The sequence below is a fragment of the Siphateles boraxobius genome, unplaced genomic scaffold (genome assembly GCF_051911475.1).
Source record: "Siphateles boraxobius isolate OS27281-9 unplaced genomic scaffold, OSU_SipBor_1 30, whole genome shotgun sequence".
Lineage (NCBI taxonomy): Eukaryota > Metazoa > Chordata > Actinopteri > Cypriniformes > Leuciscidae > Siphateles > Siphateles boraxobius.
Genome location: NW_027508920.1, coordinates 17,283,316 through 17,301,732, shown reverse-complemented (window position 1 = coordinate 17,301,732; position 18,417 = coordinate 17,283,316). Strand labels below are relative to the sequence as shown.

General features: G+C 37.3%; 2 protein-coding genes across 4 annotated transcripts in view; both read right to left on the bottom strand.

The window, feature by feature from the left end:
* Window positions 1-624: 624 nt before the first annotated feature.
* dhx34 (DEAH (Asp-Glu-Ala-His) box polypeptide 34) lies at window positions 625-16,735 on the bottom strand. Its single transcript, XM_077248361.1, has 16 exons — window positions 15,802-16,735; window positions 14,902-15,213; window positions 12,457-12,711; window positions 11,746-11,848; window positions 10,674-10,891; window positions 10,355-10,529; window positions 10,067-10,260; window positions 7,928-8,029; window positions 7,560-7,826; window positions 6,674-6,847; window positions 5,753-5,858; window positions 5,560-5,666; window positions 4,073-4,354; window positions 3,816-4,001; window positions 2,653-2,800; window positions 625-860 (listed from the first exon to the last, which is right to left on the bottom strand). Exons 1-16 carry the CDS (start codon window positions 16,495-16,497, stop codon window positions 727-729), a joined length of 3,459 nt encoding a protein of 1,152 aa, XP_077104476.1. The 5' UTR covers window positions 16,498-16,735; the 3' UTR covers window positions 625-726.
* A 505-nt stretch (window positions 16,736-17,240) lies between these two features.
* Window positions 17,241-18,417, bottom strand: part of st14a (ST14 transmembrane serine protease matriptase a) — a 28,041-nt gene continuing 26,864 nt past the window's right edge. For all 3 annotated transcript variants that reach the window (XM_077248362.1, XM_077248363.1, XM_077248364.1), the window contains one exon: window positions 17,241-18,041. In XM_077248362.1, coding sequence (XP_077104477.1) covers window positions 17,883-18,041 — 159 coding nt within the window. In that variant the 3' untranslated portion in view covers window positions 17,241-17,882. The remainder of the gene's footprint in view (window positions 18,042-18,417) is intronic.

The following is an 18,417-nucleotide window of genomic DNA, read 5'->3' as shown; positions in this document are numbered from 1 at the left end:
ATACTGGGATGGCATAATACAGCATTCACTCATAACCACAATATCAGTGTGGTGTGTTAGAGCACAAGGCAGCAATAGTGAATTGTGCTCCATTCAAATATCCACTTGGATTCGGAGGGATTACACGAAGAACTGTCCAGGTCATATTTCGCACCAAAATCAACTGAAAAATGTAAGAAATTATATTCTGCATAAAGAAAACTAAGACTGTTTTACTGTTTCGGGGGAAGTAATGTTCCCCCGAAACAGTAAATTAAAATCAGTATAACTAATTTTTATACTACATCTAACAAACACTATTATGTGTATATATATATATGGTATATATTTACAAAATTTTATGTTAGATGCAATTAATCACGATTAATCGATTTAACAGCTTTGAAAATAATGTAAAATAAACATTTCTTAAATTAAGAGAAAATTCCTGACAGTTCTGTCAGATATGTATACAATAATCACTGTGACTGGTCTGGCTGGGTTTACCCAGTCTTCACTGTGACCACTACGTGGAGCCAATTTTCAGTACGCACATCCATGACTGTCCACAAGGGGCCGCATCAGTCAGTGTAATGCAATTCCAGGACCAAGTACACTAGATTAAAAACAAGTAGAAGAATTACATCAAGAGAGTTTTCACATTTATTTAAAAATGTAATGGATTGATTCTAAAGACAGAGGAGCTGGATGGACAGAGAAGGTCTTAAAGTCTGAGCATGTGTGAGCTCAGGACAGGTGCTGGCGTTTGTGTTTTAGGATCTCAGTTGAGGTGAGAGTCAGGTCTTTATTACAGATATCACAGTGATAGACCCTGGTCAGACCTGATGAAGACGATGAGGATGCTTTTACACTTTCAGGCTCTGTGAAAACAAAGAAAAAGCATTTACTGTGTAGAACTGATTAGTGATAGTGCAAATCTAGAGCACTTACTAAAATAAATGGTGAAAATGTTATTGATATGATTTGAGAAGACAGACGTGTAGACATACACTATACATGTATGTGTATATATATATTTATTATTATTTCATTTAATATATAATATTTTAAATTAGTTTTTATTTAAGTTAAAGTTAATAATTTAGTTGTTATTTCAAATGTTTTTTTATTTTATTTTAATTTCAGGTTTTGTTTTAGTTATGTTAGTACGTGAGAAATGTTTCCTTGGCAACTGGCTGAAATAAAATAAGTTTAATTATTTTTACATTTTATATTATTTCAGATAAAATGTTTATTTTATTTCAAGTAATGAAAATGTATTTTTTATGGTTTGTGGTTAGCACAAGCTCAATATATTTTCACATTTTATTCTGCATAAAACACATCAGTAAATTCCCATTGGGATTTTTTAAAGTTTTAACTTAACTTAAAAAAGCCGACTGCAAATAAGTGGCTAAACGGGACAACAGAGGTTATAAATGTCATCAGCCGAACAGGTAAAGTCATGTATTCACTGGTCTGCTTTTACAGCCTCGTTGTGTTTATTATCATGCTCTTGCGGACTATTCCGACTCAAACGTACAGGGAAATAGTTTTTAAATAAAGACTGAAAGAGTTGACAGAAGCTTTGAGAGAGTTGACGGAGTAAGACCTTCGTTCACCTTCGGAACACGAATTAAGATATTTTTGATGAAATCTGAGAGCTTTATCACTCCTCCATAGGCTTCTAAGGGATTGAAACTTGTTCCCTGAAAAGTTATTAAAGACATTGTTAAAATAGTCCAAGTGACTACAGTGGCTCAATCCTAAGTTTATCAAACGACGAGAATACTTTTTGTTCGCAAAAACACAAAAATAACGACTTTATTTCAACTATTAATTTCCTTCTCTGTGGGCCTCGAGTGAGTTCACGTAGTGTAATAGCGTACGCAAACACGTCAGTGTACGTCACACGTAGGCTCACTATTGGCCGACGCTGGTCGTGTGTGATGCGTGTGACGTACAACAACAGAAGCTCTACGCTGTTAAACTAGTGAACTCACTCAAGGCCCACAGAGAAGGAAATGAATAGTTGAAATAAAGTCGTTATTTTTGTGTTTTTGTGCATAAAAAGTATTCTCGTCGCTTGATGAACTTAAGATTGAGCCACTGTAGTCACTTGGACTATTTTAACAATGTCTTTAATGACTTTTCGGGTCTGGTAAGTTTCAATCCCTTAGAAGCCTATGGAGGAGTGATCCAGCTCTCAGATTTAAGCAAAAATATCTTAATTCGTGTTCCGAAGATGAACGAAGGTCTTACGGGGTTGGAACAACATGAGGGAGAGTAAATACTGACAAAATTTTCATTTTTGGGTGAACTATCCCTTTAATGGTAGAGACGTTGAAGTCATGTGACTGGTGTAGTTATAGCTTACGTTTAGCTTTTTACTTCTGGCATTTGTATTTAGACTTAAAAATTCATAAAACTTGTTCATTTGTGAAAATGATCATGATGAACAATACGTGAAAGATTCATAAACCTTTATTGGTCACAGAGTTTATTTTCTGCAATAATCCTAAATCCAATAGAAATATCCTATTAGGTTTCTGAAGAGGGTGATGCAAACATCGAGAGTGGGCCTACAACAATACATCATGACTGCAGGACTCTGTAGAGAGACATCTTACACAAAAGCTGGTTTATGTGATGAAATGATTGATAAGTGCTCACCTGCTTCCTCCTCAGGCTGCTGTTCCTCTGGTGGCCTGCAGGAGACCTCATGTTGCATGCGCTCCAAGGGCGTCAGGGGCATATAAAGGTCACAGTGAGGGCAGCTCCAAAAACTGCGTAAACATTCGCTGTACAAGTCCTTAGAGTCCTACATGACACACATTAAAAAGACAGGAAGTGATGGTGTTAAAGGACTGTAAGGAAGAGAAGGCTTTTGAGCACATTCTTTCCACACATACAGGAAAGCATGGAAGCTTGTTTCTGTAATAAAAAAAAGGTAATTGCAACTTCTCACAAACAAACTTTTTTCCCTCTTACAATTACGAGTATATAGACCTTATGTAGCCCCGCCCCTTTTCAGCACTGAACTCGTGTTCTGACTTTCGGTTTGTATTTCCACAGCATGAAAGTAAGAACTTACAGATTTATGAATGAACCGCTCATTTTTAAAATCTTGCCGGTCTACTGACATTTGTTATGATATCCGCTTCAAACAATTATCATGATAACTTTCGTTTACTCTACAAAAAATCGAATTACACTTCAACAGCGATACCATAGAGATATACAGAGCTATTGCAAAAACGGAAGTTCAAAGACAATATTCTACAGATGGTGCGCGCTCGTTTCTCTGGCGCATAAGGTCTATACATCTCACAACTACAAGTTAAAAACTCCTAATTGCGAATTTACATCTCTCAATTCTTACTTTTTTCTCAGAATTCTGAGTTTACATCTTGCAATGTTGAAGTTTTTTGTGAATTCTGAGTTTACATATCTCAATTCTGATATTTCTCATAATTTTGAGTTTACGTCTCATAATTTCAACTTTTTTTTTTAATTCTGAGTTTATATCTCCCAATTCTGACTTTTTTCGGAATTCTAAGTTTACATCTCACAATTCTGACTTTTCTCATAATTTTGATTTTACGTCTCGTAATATTGACTTTTTTTAGGAATTCTGAGTTCACATCTCACAATTTTGAAATTTTTTAGAATGTTGAGTTTACATCTCACAATTTTGACATTCTCGAAATTCTGAGTTTACAAAAAAGACAATGTGAGATAATAAGTTAAAATGACCATTTTTTATATATATATATATATTTTTTTCTTTCTTTTTTTCGTGGTGGACACAAACTTCCATAGGAAAGAACACTTACACACAGACAGTTGTAAGTGAAGTAGCTGCACACACGCAGGCCTCCTTTAATTGCATCTGGCTCCGCCTTCATGCCAGGGAACAGAGAGCCGAGAGCTGAAGCGGAAGAAAGATCCGGATCCTTCTGGGGTCCGATGTACAGGTTCTGAGACTGCAACCCTGCCAGACGCCTCAGACTGTAACTAACCTATGAGAGAAAATCATTATCATGTGACTTCCAGATTAAACACAGATCTATTGTTAAGATTGCCTCGCTACCTCAGTATACAGCAGGAACCGCACAAGTCCCTCACAGAGCTTCTCCAGTTCTCTGCGGGAAACTTTGGGCCCACTCAGGCCGAGTCCAGCGGAGCTACCCGGGCCGCCCTGTCCGAGCTGAGCCTGAAGCTGTCTCTCCCATTCCCCCCGCAGAGTGAGGGCCGAGGAGAGCACTTTCATGGCCCCGTCCCCGTCAGTCAAGCCCAGCTCCAGCCAGCCGTCCACAACCACACGCGTGCAGTCCGCGTTAGTGTCCACAGAGTTGGCCACCAGCAAAAGAGCCTACAGGAGAGAGGTCAACGACAAACAAGAGTGTTCAAGATTAAGAAAAGGAAAAATCTAGTTTAAAAAGTTTTAGCAATGTACACTACTTTTCAAAAGTGTGGTGTCGGTAAGATTTTGAAAGAAGTCTCTTATGCTCGCCAAGAAGACTGTATTTATTTGATCCAAAAATATATATATAAAAAAAAAAACAGTAATTTTGCGTGAAATGTTTTCTATATAAATATATTAAAAAATGTAATTTATTCCTGTGATGCAAAGCTGAATTTTCAGCATCATTACTCCAGTCTTCAGTGTCACATGATCCTTCAGAAATCATTCAAATATGATGATTTAGTGTTAATGAAACATTTCTTATTATTATCAATGTTGAAAACAGTTGGGCTGCTTAACATTTTTGTGGAAACTGTGATTCTTTGATGAATAGAAAGCACAAATGAACAGCACTTATTTAAAATTAATCTTTTGTAACATTATAAATGCCTTAAATGTCACTTTGATCAATTTAATGCATCCTTGCAATAAAATGTCTTTAAAAATCCTTACTAACTCCAAACTTTAAAATTATAATGTACTCTTTAGATTTTTCTTGGTTTTGAAAACTTGGTATTGGTAACTAATGGCAACCAATATAGCATTTTCAAGTTTAAATTTAATGATTATAAAAATGTCAAGTGTAGCCATCAAGAAATATTTTTTTTTTTACATTTTTCCTCACACATTGAATATATAAGTGCCCACATTTGAATCATTCTCAAAAAAGTTAATACATTTTTCAGGGTACAACCTTTTTTATTTTTTTATTTTACAAACATCATGAATTCTTAATAAACATGATTAATATTTAGGAGAGCTGCACCACTTAACATTTTAAAACCTTTACTAATCTTGCCTTGTTATAAAAAGGTAAAATGATCTGATATGTTAAGAGACTTATTGACTTTGGCACACAGTCACATGGTCTGCATGGCTCCTCTCTGATATTTTCTGAAATTTGCATAATTCCTTTACTGAATCGGGTGTTAAAAAATGCAGGCAACTTGTGAATCCAATGTGGAAGTAAGCTACATATTTTCTGTGAATGTTTGAGACTCTGATTAAAGCGGATGAGACCGGAAGCACATTCAATTCACAAATGACCCCGTCCAACTCTTAAATTAAAAATAAGGTGGAAAAAATGGTTATAATTCTCTCAGTTCACTGACCTGTAGCGCTGGAATACGCTCACAGTTTGAGACGTAAGGCTTGTTTGTTTCTAGCAGAGTAACAAAAGCCAGCAACTGATGCCTATTGCTCTGCCCTTTATCAGCACCTACAGAGAGAACGTAAGAGTGCAACATTGAAAAAGAGGAGCGTTTCAGTCACGATGCCTGTCTTGTTGCAAAAAGGAGTGTGTACCAAACTCGCTGGACTCGTGCTCGGCGACGTGCAGAACTTCAGGGTCAATGGCAAACACGCTGGTTGGGTGGATCACAACACCTTGTTTATTACGTGTGTGGAACACCTAACACACACACACACACACACACACACACACACACACACACACACACACACGCACACGCACACGCACACGCACACGCACACGCACACGCACACACACACACACACACACAAAAAAAAGTTAACTGTCCAAAGTTGGCTGATATTACTATGCATATAAAAGTGCCACTATTATGCTATTTTATGCTCCTAATTTTGTTTTGAAGGTCTCCTACCATCGGTTTAAATGCATCCAAGGTCAAAAAACACTTACATTTTCTCATAATAAAGAGAAACAGTTAGATCTCTAAACCCCTCCTTTCTGAGCGCCTACTCTGCTCTGATTGGTCAGATGGCCCAGTCTGTTGTGATTGGTCTAGCACTTAAAGCGCGTTTTCGAAAACCCAACGGCAATTACCATATCTGAATTTCAGCTCCTGATCTTCCTCAGCGCTTGTAAACACAGTGATACGAACAGAGGAATTGCTTTCGCTGTGCAGAGAACAGCATCTTGACATGTTGATAACACAAACCAATCTCTTCTAGTCTACAACTACAGTTTGAGGGTGGGTCAAAGTATTGTTTGCACACAGCTGATGAAGACAATAGATTAGCATTGTGTAACAAACCTATGTAGATTCGAGCAGGAAGTAAGTCTGGAATAACTGAAGACTCGTTTCAGAATCAGTTCATTCTTTAGGAAGATAACTCCATTTGTCATGAACTTTTAAACTTTGCAGACCTTTTACATTCACAAACAGCTATACTATACAGTACATGAAAGGGAATATCCAAAAAAGCACAATAGGTGCACTTCAATGTGTATTTAGCCGTTACCTGCTCTGAGTCTTTGCGTGTTGCGTTGTGCTCATCTGGCATGGCGAGCTGTGGGTAGAGACCTCGACACAGCACCAGTTTGAGCAGGGCCTGCTGACGGGACGACAGAGCTGCACTGGCACATGCAGCTTCCTGTAGCTCATTAACATTGTGGCGCAATTTGAACTTGACTTCCTATAAGAGCCAGACAACCAATAAGGATACAGAGAAAGTGTACAGTATGAGTGAATCTCACAAAGCCTGGGTCATATTTCACATCAAAATAGATAAAAATAAAATAAAATAAAAGAATAAATGAAGCCTATTTTTAAATCCAATATTAAGCCTAGTGAAATTATTTAAACATTTCCGCAATTTTGTCATTACTGTAATGTGAATCAGTGTTATTTAGCATCATTGATATACTATTATAGTTTGTATTAATATTTTGAATTCATTTTATTTTATATTTTCAGTTTTCTTGTTCATTAAAGTTGAAGTTTTAGTAATTTTCCTGTGTTTTTTTTTATGGTTTTAGTTTCAGTTATACTGAAAAATTCCAATCTTATAACAGTACTGAAAAATAATGATATTTATTTATCGTTCAAAAGTTTGGGGTCATCAAAGCTGCATTTATTTGATCAAAAATACAGGATTTTTTTTTCAGGATTATTTGATAAATAGAAAGTTAAAAGAACAGAAATCTTTTATAACATGATAAACGTCTGTACCTTCGCTTTCAATCAATTTAATGCATCCTCGTTAAATAAAAGGATTAATTTTTAGGAAAAAAAAAAAAAATCGTACTGACCACAAATGTGAATGGTAGAGTACATTAAATTAAGAATGTGTGGGATCTCTTCTTTCTTTTCCCCACATGCTCTAAAATCAGAATCATCAGAGGCACCTGTATGTCCACGGTCTGTTCGGAAGCATCTTTCCTCTTCTTGCTTGAGCTCGCTCCCTCTCCATCAGATCCAGACGAGGCGTCTCCCTCCAGCCCTTCCTCCAGGCGGAGGACTTTCCTCTTGGTGTTCTCCTGGAGCTCATGGTCTCGTTTCAGCTGGTGGAGCTTCTGTCTCTCTGTGAGTCTCTCTCTGCGTCGAGCTCGGTCCTGCGGTTCCGTCCTGCTGCCCGTATAATCCTCCAGAAGACCATGAGTCCGCAGCAGCTCCTGTGAGGAACCAGAAGAAAACGCGATTAAGATCGGTCACATGGGTCACGACCGCAGCAGGAGCTGTTAGAAGGTCATGGAGATATCCAGCTGCTGCTGACCTTGAACTGTCGTCTGAGGTTGACCATCTCGTAAAGCCTCTGTTCCTCCAGTCCTCTCCTTCTGCACCACTTCCTGGAGCCGCTTCCTCTGTCTGCTTTCACCTGTTCATTTATATTAGCCGATATTTCTCATTTCTCCTGATTTAAAGGGTTGGTCCAGGATTTTGGACGTCGGACCTCATTTCTAAGTTAGTCTGGGTGTTATTTATCAGTGGAGACAGTTTTCATAAAAATTTTCATCCAGTCCTTCCAGTTGCATAGTTCGCGAGCGCGAGTCAACGGTATCTGCTAGCCTGCCATTAAAAACAGTTTTACCCACTCCACAGTACACCAAAAGCAAATCAATTATAACGCCAGACTATCGATGTAAATGTCTGTTGAGAGAATAATGTTAGAAATCAAACTACTCTTGCATCTCAATGATCGCATTACATTTACAGGAACTAGTTGTTCAGAAGCGGCGGAATTTTACTTTGCTCCGGTTAGTAGTACTGCGCCGAAAAGAAAACACAGAACAGAAGTGCACTACAGTCGGGACGTCTAGCTTGCTAGTAGCCTTGAACAATGATATTGAAGCATTCGATTGTAAACGAAGGAATTGGCAACATGGTGATATATTCTGCTTCTGTAGTGTTGAGTGTCAGCGGCAGGGAAATACACTTGCGTGATTGTCATGTGTACCGGCTCTCTCGGTTGCCTAGGTAACTTAATATCACTCCGCCGCTGCTGTAGATCGTGCTAATAAATACAGGGAACAAAGTATAACTATTGCAATGCGATGAAAGGGTAGTTTGATTTCTAAAATTATTCTCTCAACAGACATTTACATCGATAGTCTGGCGTTATAATTGATTTGCTTTTGGTGTACTGTGGAGTGGGTAAAACTGTTTTTAATGGCAGGCTAGCAGATACCGTTGACTCGCGCTAGCCTAGCACCGGCGAACTGTGCAACTGGAAGGACTGGATGAAAATTTGTATGAAAACTGTCTCCACTGATAAATAACACCCAGGCTAACTTGGAAATGAGGTCCGACGTCCAAAATCCTGAACCAACCCTTTAAGAATATCTTTAAAAAGAGTAACAATTTAATAACACTGTTAAATGTAACCTTTAGCAAATATCAAAAAAATATGTATACTGTGCATGATCATTGGTGGTGCCTAAATTCCCTTTGAAATGACTGATTTAAACTAATTAGACAATAGTATAACATTTTCAATTGTCCAAATACATCACAAAGTAAAAAAAAAAAAATTAGACAAGAGTGTTTAATTCCAGTTTTGCCGATTTAGAACTAATAAGTCACATAAAAAATAATGATCTGCTTATCAAACACCATTCACAATAGTTGAATGCCATATAAGATGCCTTTGTATAAAATGCATTATAAAGGTAAAGAACGACAGGACTGATGTGTGGAACCCCATCTTCGCCATGAAATTTAAAAAAGTAAAGTCATTATGACTTTTTACATCACAATTTAGACTTTTATTCGTGTAATTCTGAGATTATATCTCGCAATTTTGAGTTAACATTACGCATCTATGACTGTCTTTCTCAGAGTTGTGAGTTTATAACACACAACTCTGGCTTTGTTTGTTTTTTGCAATTCCGAGTTTATATCTCGCAATTCTAAAGTAAACATCTCAGAACTAATACTTTTTGTTTATATCTTGCAATTCAGACTTTCATTCTCAGAATTGAGTGTTTATAACAAAATTCAGTTAATAACTCACAATGAGTTAACATAAATTTGAGTCAACATCTCACAACTCTTGGACTTTTTCTCTCTGACTATCATATATAATATATAATGTCATGGACCGAAAAAATCTGTCTATCGTGAAATGCATATTTCCTTCAAGAAATGTTTTGGTACATTCCATTTCATATTAACGCACAAAATTAAATATTACATTCACGAAACGAATATTTCATTCACAGAATGCATTTCAAAATAGCATTCCTTCTCTAAATCTACTTCATTTTTATTGAATATAGATATAACAATGTAATTTTTGTACAAACAATTTTTTTATATACTGTATATAAAAATCACGTCAGGTTCAGTCTTGTAATGTTCATGCAGGTTTCCAACATTGATACACAATAAAGCAGGCAAAAGGGCCCAGACTGACCTGCACCCAGGCATTAAAGGTGTTCATCAGTGTGAAGGGGTCGCCCTGGTTGCTGTTCAGGGGCTGGCGAGCGGTGGCGCAGTCAGGGTTGTGCTGAGCACTGCGCAGAAATGGAGACTGGACACTCAGAGCAGCGGCAACCGTCAGCACCGGCTCCACCAGTTTGAAGACAGAACCCAAAACCAACATTTTTCCTGGACAAACACAAGTAGGAACATTTATAATGCCATTAATACTGTAGCAAGCTCAACTAACTGCACAAAACAGTTGCAGCTGCGGGTTCCTTACCAATGACCACATCCACAGGCAGTTGAGCCAGCAGCCTGCCAATGGAGGAGAGCTCCCCGTGTTCATCTAGCGCCCCCTGTTCTCTCAGATATGTCACTGCAGTCTGAATACTGGAAGCGGGAGGAGGGTCTATGAAGGCAAAAGTGCGAGGGTCACCCAGACCCATGCTCATCATCTGCACAAACACATTTGCAATATGCTTTAGTCCAGCGTCTCACCGAATTATTATAATTATCTGAGAACAATACGCCCCTTGACACAAAAAATTATGAGGTTACTTCAATAAAAAAAGCACTTTGTTCAAGATGTGAGAGAGCACCTGTAGGATGAGGGAGTCCAGCGCCACCCTGTGGATCTCAGGAACAGGATATGAGGCAAAGGCATCGTAATCGGATTCAGCGTAGAGTCGGTAACAGACTCCCGGCCCGGTTCTGCCTGCGCGGCCTTTCCTCTGTTCAGAACTGGCCCTGCTGATCCAGAACTCCTGCAGTCTCTGCATCTTGGCCTTTGGGTCAAAACTCATTTCTTTCACTTTTCCTGTTATAAAACATCAAAGAGAAAAAAAATTAAGATGTATTTTGGAAACGACAATCATGTAAAAAATTGGTGACAGGGTCTCAAACAAAATGTTTCTGATTTAATTTCAATTTCAAATTAAATACTTTTCGTCCAAAAACTCTAAAATCTAAATAAATGAAACTTGAAAATCATTCAATATGTAAAAAACATAGAAAATAGGGTCTCATAAAATGTTTTGGATTTCATTTAAATTTTAAATAAAATAAATCAATAAAATTCATAAAATAAACAAAACATGAAAATGATTAAATATTTTAAAAACATAGAAAATAGGGTTTCATAAAGTTTTATTGATTTAATTATTATTATTTTTTTAAATAAAATACTTTTTGTCCTAAAATTCTAAATTCTAAAATCATAAAATGAATGAAACTTGTAAATTATTCAATATTTAAAAACATAGGGTCTCAAAAAATGTTATTGATTTAATATACATTTTAAATAAAATACTTTGTTCTAAAACTCTAAAATCATAAAATGAATGAAACTTGTAAATTATTAAATAATTTTAAAACATAGAAAATAGGGTCTTGTAAAATTTTAGTGATTCAATGTAAATTTTAAATAAACTAATTTTATTCTTAAACTTTAAAATCATAAAATTAAACTTGAAAATAAATATTTTAAAAATAGGGTCTCATGAATTGTTTTTGATTTAATTCATATTTTAAATAAAATATGTATGTTTTGCCCTTAAACAATAACATCACAAAAAGAATGAAACTGTAAAAATGATTAAATATTGCTAAAACAGAGAAAATTGGAAAACATTAGTGCAGGTTCCAGTTCTTCCACCAATCAGAATGTATTACCTGAATCAACGACAAAGCGCACTCCATCTATAGTGACTGAGGTCTCAGCAATATTGGTAGAAATGATGCATTTTCTCACACCCGGGGGTGAAATGTCAAACACCTGAAGGTCAAAGTTCACACATCGAAAAATGACTTCACGCTTATATACTGACATATTTTTTCTATATACTCTACCGTTAAAAAGTTTGGGGTAGGTATGTTTTTGAAAGAAGTCTCGTTTGCTCAGCAAGGCTCCTTTTATTTGAGCAAAAATAAATTTATAAATTAATTTAAAAAATAATAATACATTTTCTATACATATATATTTTAAAATGTAATTTATTCCAGTAATGGTAAAGCTGAATTTTCAGCATCATTACTCCAGTTGAGTATGTTGAAAAGTGTTGTGCTGCCTCATATTTTTGTGGAAACCTTTATACGTTCATTTTCAGGATACTTTGACGAATAGAAAGTTCAAAAGAATAGCATTTACATTACTTTACTGTCACTTTTGATCAATTTAATGGATCCTTGCTGAATAAAACTTATAATTTATACTGTCCCCAAACTTTTGAATGGTAGTGTATAGCTAAATAAATAGGCCAAACATTTTGCAACTAATAAAAAAAAAGCAGAAATGACAATCACAGTTTTAAAGTTAATCATCAAAACATCTAATGCATAAAGATGATGATGAATGACTGAGTGTTGTGTCTGTCCTGAATGAACCTTATCCTGCTGAGCCAGTGAGAGCGTGCTGTGCAGCGGGAGGACGATCCAGCGCTGTGTGTGTGTGGCGTACGCCTGACAGGCCTCCTGGATGGTGGAAATCTCAGCCACTCCGCTGAGGAACAGCAGCAGGTCGCCTCTCTCCTCCGGGGGGTAGCGCTGGTCAATACCCTGCAGCACACGCAGGTACGGCCGCGGGTCCAGTTTCTCAGAGCGGGACACCTGCTCTTCTGAAGGAATGGGCTGATAGATCACCTACAGCACAGGAGAAACTTACACTGTGATCAATTTACAAAATCTAAATTTTAAATAAAATATTCTTTTTGCCCTAAATCAATAAAATTCATACAATAAATGAATCTTGAAATTGATTAAATATTTTAAAAACAGAAAATAGGGACTCATTTTATTAACGTTTTATTGATTTAATCTAAATTTAAAATAGAATATTTTTGTCCTAAAACAAACTTGTAAATAGGGCTGGGGCGGTATGGATTTTTTCGAACCACGGTTGAAAAGCAAGAAATTCCCACGGTATAACGGTAAAGCGCTTTAAATTCTGTGAGTAATTACTCTCCCTCATGTTGTTCAACTCCGTAAGACCTTCGTTCATCTTCGGAACACAAATTAAGATATTTTTGATTAAATCTGAGAGCTGGATCACTCCTCCATAGGCTCTTAAGGGATTGAAACTTGTTCCCCGAAAAGTAACAACAAAAATAACAACTTTATTTTAACTCTTCATTTCCTTCTCTGTGGGCCTCGAGTGAGTTCACTAGTTTAATAGCGCAGTGTCTCTGTGTTGTAAATCAGAGGCCGCAAATAGTGAGACTACGTGTGACGTAGCTCTACGCAATCACACTACGTTAACTGACTAGAAGCCCACAGAGAAGGAAATTAATAGTTAAAATAAAGTTGTTATTTTTGTTTGTTTTTGCGCAAAAAAGTATTCTCGTCGTTTGATAAACTTAGGATTGAGCCACTGTAGTCACTTGGACTATTTTAACGATGTCTCTAGTAACTTTTCGGGGCCGGCAAGTTTCAATCCCCTAGAAGCCTATGGAGGAGTGATCCAGCTCTCAGATTTCATCAAAAATATCTTAATTTGTGTTCATAAGATGAACAAATGTCTTTCGGGGTTGGAACAACATAGGGGGAGTATTACTGACAGAATTTTCATTTGTGGGTGAACTATCCCTTTAATAATAAATAGAAAGCTTGAAATGTCTACTTTTAAACAAAATTCAAAACGAAATGATACAATTTTAGGCTACATCAGTCTAGTGAGGTAAGGTCAGGTTTGCCGATGTGCGTTTTATATAGGCTATTTATTTATTTATTTATTTTTGTGTCTGTGCGCCAATCGAAATTCTGGGGATACAACATAGCCAACATGCTATACTAGGGGCTTTAGCCTTTAAATATCTTTGCTGCATTGGATCAGTCTCCTTTCTAGAACAGCCAAGAGCTTTCTAGCCTCGCGGTAGCAGCGCCTTGCATCGCCAATAGACCTTAAAACAATCAGCAGATGGCGGGCGGGTGCGGCTTTGATCATTGGTCATAAACGTTGGATCAGATGGATGGTGGGGGAATGATGAGTTTTGCGATGCGGTTGCGGATGAAATATTAGCCCATCCACGCATCTCCAACACGAATGGAATGTTATTATGCGTCATGGAACATTGCGCTCCCCAACTCGCGAAAGATCGGATTTGCTACATCTTTTGATGGTAAGTTTTGTTTTTCGAAAACCTTGAATCCATATAAGACACAATGTCATTAGACATAAACCATGTCATTAGAATCAATGAATCCATGTCATTAGACACAACGTGCACACATGTGCAGGCCAATGTTTTTTTTGCGGTGATGACGGTGACGAGCTCAGACCCGCGGTTGGAGTCACGTGACCGCGGTATTGCGGTGATGCGGTGACTGTCCCAGCCCTACTTGTGAATGATTAAATATTTTAAAAAACATAAAATAGGGTCTCTAGAATGTTATTGAAATTTGTTCTAAAACTCTAAAATCATAAAGTGAATGAAACTTATAAATCATTAAATATTGAAAAAAATAAACAGAAAATAGGGTCTTGTAACATTTTACTGATGTAATTTTAATTAAAATAATCTAATTCTAAAACTCTAAAATCATAAAAATCAATGAAACTGGGAAATGATTAAATGTTTTAAAAAGAGAGAAAATAGGATCATAACATTCTTTTGATTTAATAAATTTTTAATAAATAAAAAAAAAAATATATATATATATATATATATATATATATATATATATATATTTCGCCCTAAAACAATAACATCATGAAATGAATGAAACTGGAAAATTATTAAATATTTTTAAAATATAGAAGATAGGAAAACATTAGCGCAGGTTCCACTTCAAAAACACACTGTATTTTAACAGTAAGTAATTTTGAGAGCTCACCTGAATGGGGAAGAGTCTGCCTGGCACCTGCAGAACTGGTGCGTCGCTGAAGTAGCTGGAGAAGAGTTTGATGTTGATGGTGGCCGACATGAGGACCAGCCGCAGGTCTGAGCGCAGGGGCAGAAGGGAACGCAACACTCCCAGCAGGAAATCACAATGCAGGTGTCTCTCATGCACCTCGTCCACGATCAGCACCTGGTACTGGCCCAGGGAAGCGTCCTGCTGGATCTGCCGGAGCAGGAGACCCTCGGTCATGAACAGGAGTTTGGTAGCTGTGGTGCGGCTGGTCTCAAAGCGGATCTGGTACCCAACCTGGAGAACATACAAGACAAAAATGTTTTTGCAATCCATTCACAAGAGATTTAGCTACTGCGAATCTTTAACTCTCAACGTTCAAATTTTGCATCAATTTTCTTCCTCCTTGTCATTGTAAATTAGGTCTATTGGCAAAATGTACATTCAGCTGTTTGGAATGAACAAATCAAACAAAAGAAATTGAAATAGCTCAACACAATAAATATTTCAAATGGTTTCCCCAAATTACACTGAAAATGCAACTTTGAATGACTTGTGCACTCAAAATTATTCAACCCCTTGAATAGAGTCCCTCACAACAGCACAAATCTGCAAAACAGGTGTTGTCTCAAGCACACCTGATGCAACTAATCAAGGGCTTCATTAGTTGCACCAGGTGTGCTTGAGCTAGAACACGTTTCACATGTGCAAACGTGTATGTTGCATTACAGTTATGCACATTTTGATCCCGAACTCTCATTTCCACGCCAAAAAATGCCTTTTCCTCAGTATTGTTGACTTGTCTTACAGTAATAAAAATCATCCTGTCCAAACATTACTGTTTTTTTGACCTATGAACATATATGTTGCGAAACATCTTTGTACCTTGGAGCCGTACTGGTTGAGGCTCTCAAAGCTGACTCTCTTGGCCAGTGAGATGCAGGCGATGCGGCGCGGTTGAGTACAGGCGATGTGGTTGAACCCTGAAGCCAGCAGATACTGGGGCACCTGTGTGGACTTCCCACACCCCGTGTCTCCAGCCACCACCACCACAGGATGAGTCCTCACCAGCTCCACTATCCTGTCTCGGTACTGGAAGATGGGGAGGCTCCTCTGCTCCCTCCTTAACTTAGAAAGCTTGCTGAAGCTCTGCTTCTGGTTGAAATCGAGGAAATGGAGAAGGGCAAGACGGCAGTCTGTGATCTCCTGCCTGCCGGGTCCCGAGCTCTCCCTGCGCCTCCTGTGCGCAGATCCTCCCAGGCGCTCCTCTATGTCTTTGGAGCACACGGAGATGTTGATCCTGTATCTGGCATCATAATCCTTTGGAAGCCCTAGATCCACAGATCCAGACTTCTTCCTGGCTTTTCCCTCGTGTGATTCTTGCCTGCTGGATTTGGATGCTGATATCTCTTTCTTGGCTTTGAATCTCTGGAAGCGCTCGAAGAAGGTCCAGAACTCCTTGTGTTCAGTTCTGCCCGTCTGGATGTAGTCATGCTGGCGGAAAAACACCTCGTCTAGCTGGGCTCGACACTGAGGACTGTCCCAGTCCCAGCTCTGACTCTTCTCTCGCTCATGGGACATTTGTAATATTAGTGTTGGCAAACATCCACTTTTCAGCAGTCTTTTCAACTATTCAAATACTCATACATGTTTCTATTAACTTCACATTATCATTGATAATATTTGTCGTGATTATAATCCCCTCAGACATTGTAAATCAAATATGTCGGTTGCATTTTTGTCATATTTACGCTTCTCGAAACGGAGCAACACCGGAGTGATAATTTGAAAGGACCGTTTCTGGTACGCCTGTGTTTACAGTCCGGATACTGCGAAGTACCAGTAAATAGTTCCTACATCAATAGCCAAAGAAGCATCCGTGTTGAATAATGCAGTCTTTTAATCTAAAACGATTTAAAACCACGTTTTTGTATGCAATTATACATGCAGTTTTAAGACCGGAAATACTGCAAAATTAGATCACACCGCAGGACCATTTAAATAAACTGGGGGAAAACATAAAGGTGATGAAATGAAGAAATAGTAGACAGTTGCAGTTTCTGCATTTAAAGTATGTTAAGTGTATATAAAAGTGTGTGTGTATGACAAATGTGTCCATTCATGGGTAGTGTGGTGCTTTGCTGTTAAACACCATTTTTCAAAGATACAGACAGCATGCACTATCGATGGGCAACATCCATAGTCTTCATTTATCCAAGTTATCATTAAAATAGCATCTCCCCATGCAGAACATTAATGCAATTTGTACTTGTGGAACCCAACTGTTGCTCTTTTAGTGAACGTATTACACATGTCACACTGTATTAACCAGATACACATTTTATTTGTAACACGTTGCTAAATGGTTAAATCATGTTGCATGAAACAAAGGTTTTATTTTATTTTAAAAGTGTTAAATGTAGGCTAATCCCTGAATCAAATTTAAAGCACTCCAGATTCTGAAAAACTTATTTTCAAGTGTTTCCATGAGTAACTCAAACTTTGTTTAAAGTCACATTACATTACATACATTTTGCACAAAAGTCATAAAAAGCGTGTTCACATTGAAGTATGTGAGTGTGACTCCAGAAATACACACTCCCTGAAACAAAGAAAACTGAAGGTACAGAACCAAACAACTAAATCATTCACAATCCAAAAATAAAAGCTTCACTTCAAGAATGTAGTCACTAAAAACCACAAAATCTTTAAAAGAAGAAAATAAGACCTTTATTTACACATCTTAAGACAGAATAAAACCCCCTTACCGCTCTCCTCATTAAATATACAAATATATAAAACAATAAAAAAAAATGCAAAAACTGGTCAAGATGTCCATCCCTTTGTTTACCCAGGATGTTGCAGGGCTACATTGGGTTATTTCATGTATGTTATTAAAATATTTGTGGCCTGAGAAACCAAAACAGTTCATAAAATTTCTCAGTTCATCATAATCTCCAGGCAAGTTATACTCCCGTCTTCTCCTTGATCCAGCCCCTGAATTTTGGGACGTTTGTGTAGATGCCTGGCTTGTTTTTGCGGGCACAACCGTCACCCCAGCTCACAACTCCCGCCAGGTACATACGGTCACCCGATAAGAAGGACAGAGGACCGCCAGAGTCACCCTGGGCAAAGATAAAGAGAGTTCTTTAAATGGATGATAATAACAGGAGAGAGAGGAAATAAAATAAAATAAAGAGAAACAATTAAATAAAATGGCACTTATGGATGCATTAAATTAAAATTCTGACCGATACCAAAAAGATGATCATAATGTTCATTTTATGGTCAATAACCTATAAATGGCTAATGTTAAATATCTACTGTATATAAATTTGTCTCAATAAAATGTTTGATTATAATTTAACACTATGCCAGCTGCCATGGATATTTTCATGGTGAGAAACCAGTTGAAAATAGAAAGAATATATAAATAAAAAAAACTATATATTAGCAACAAATCAAAACCAAATTCGTAAAAGGTTTTTAGAATTTATAATT

Excerpts from the sequence above, each read along its gene's own strand:
- dhx34 (XM_077248361.1), bottom strand. The coding sequence starts at position 16,497 with ATGTCCCATGAGCGAGAGAAGAGTCAGAGCTGGGACTGGGACAGTCCT. Across the intron at positions 5,667-5,752 it reads GCACGAGTCCAGCGAGTTTG|GTGCTGATAAAGGGCAGAGC; the intron begins GTACACACTCCT and ends TTCTCTCTGTAG. Across the intron at positions 4,355-5,559 it reads AGCGTATTCCAGCGCTACAG|GCTCTTTTGCTGGTGGCCAA; the intron begins GTCAGTGAACTG and ends TCTCTCCTGTAG.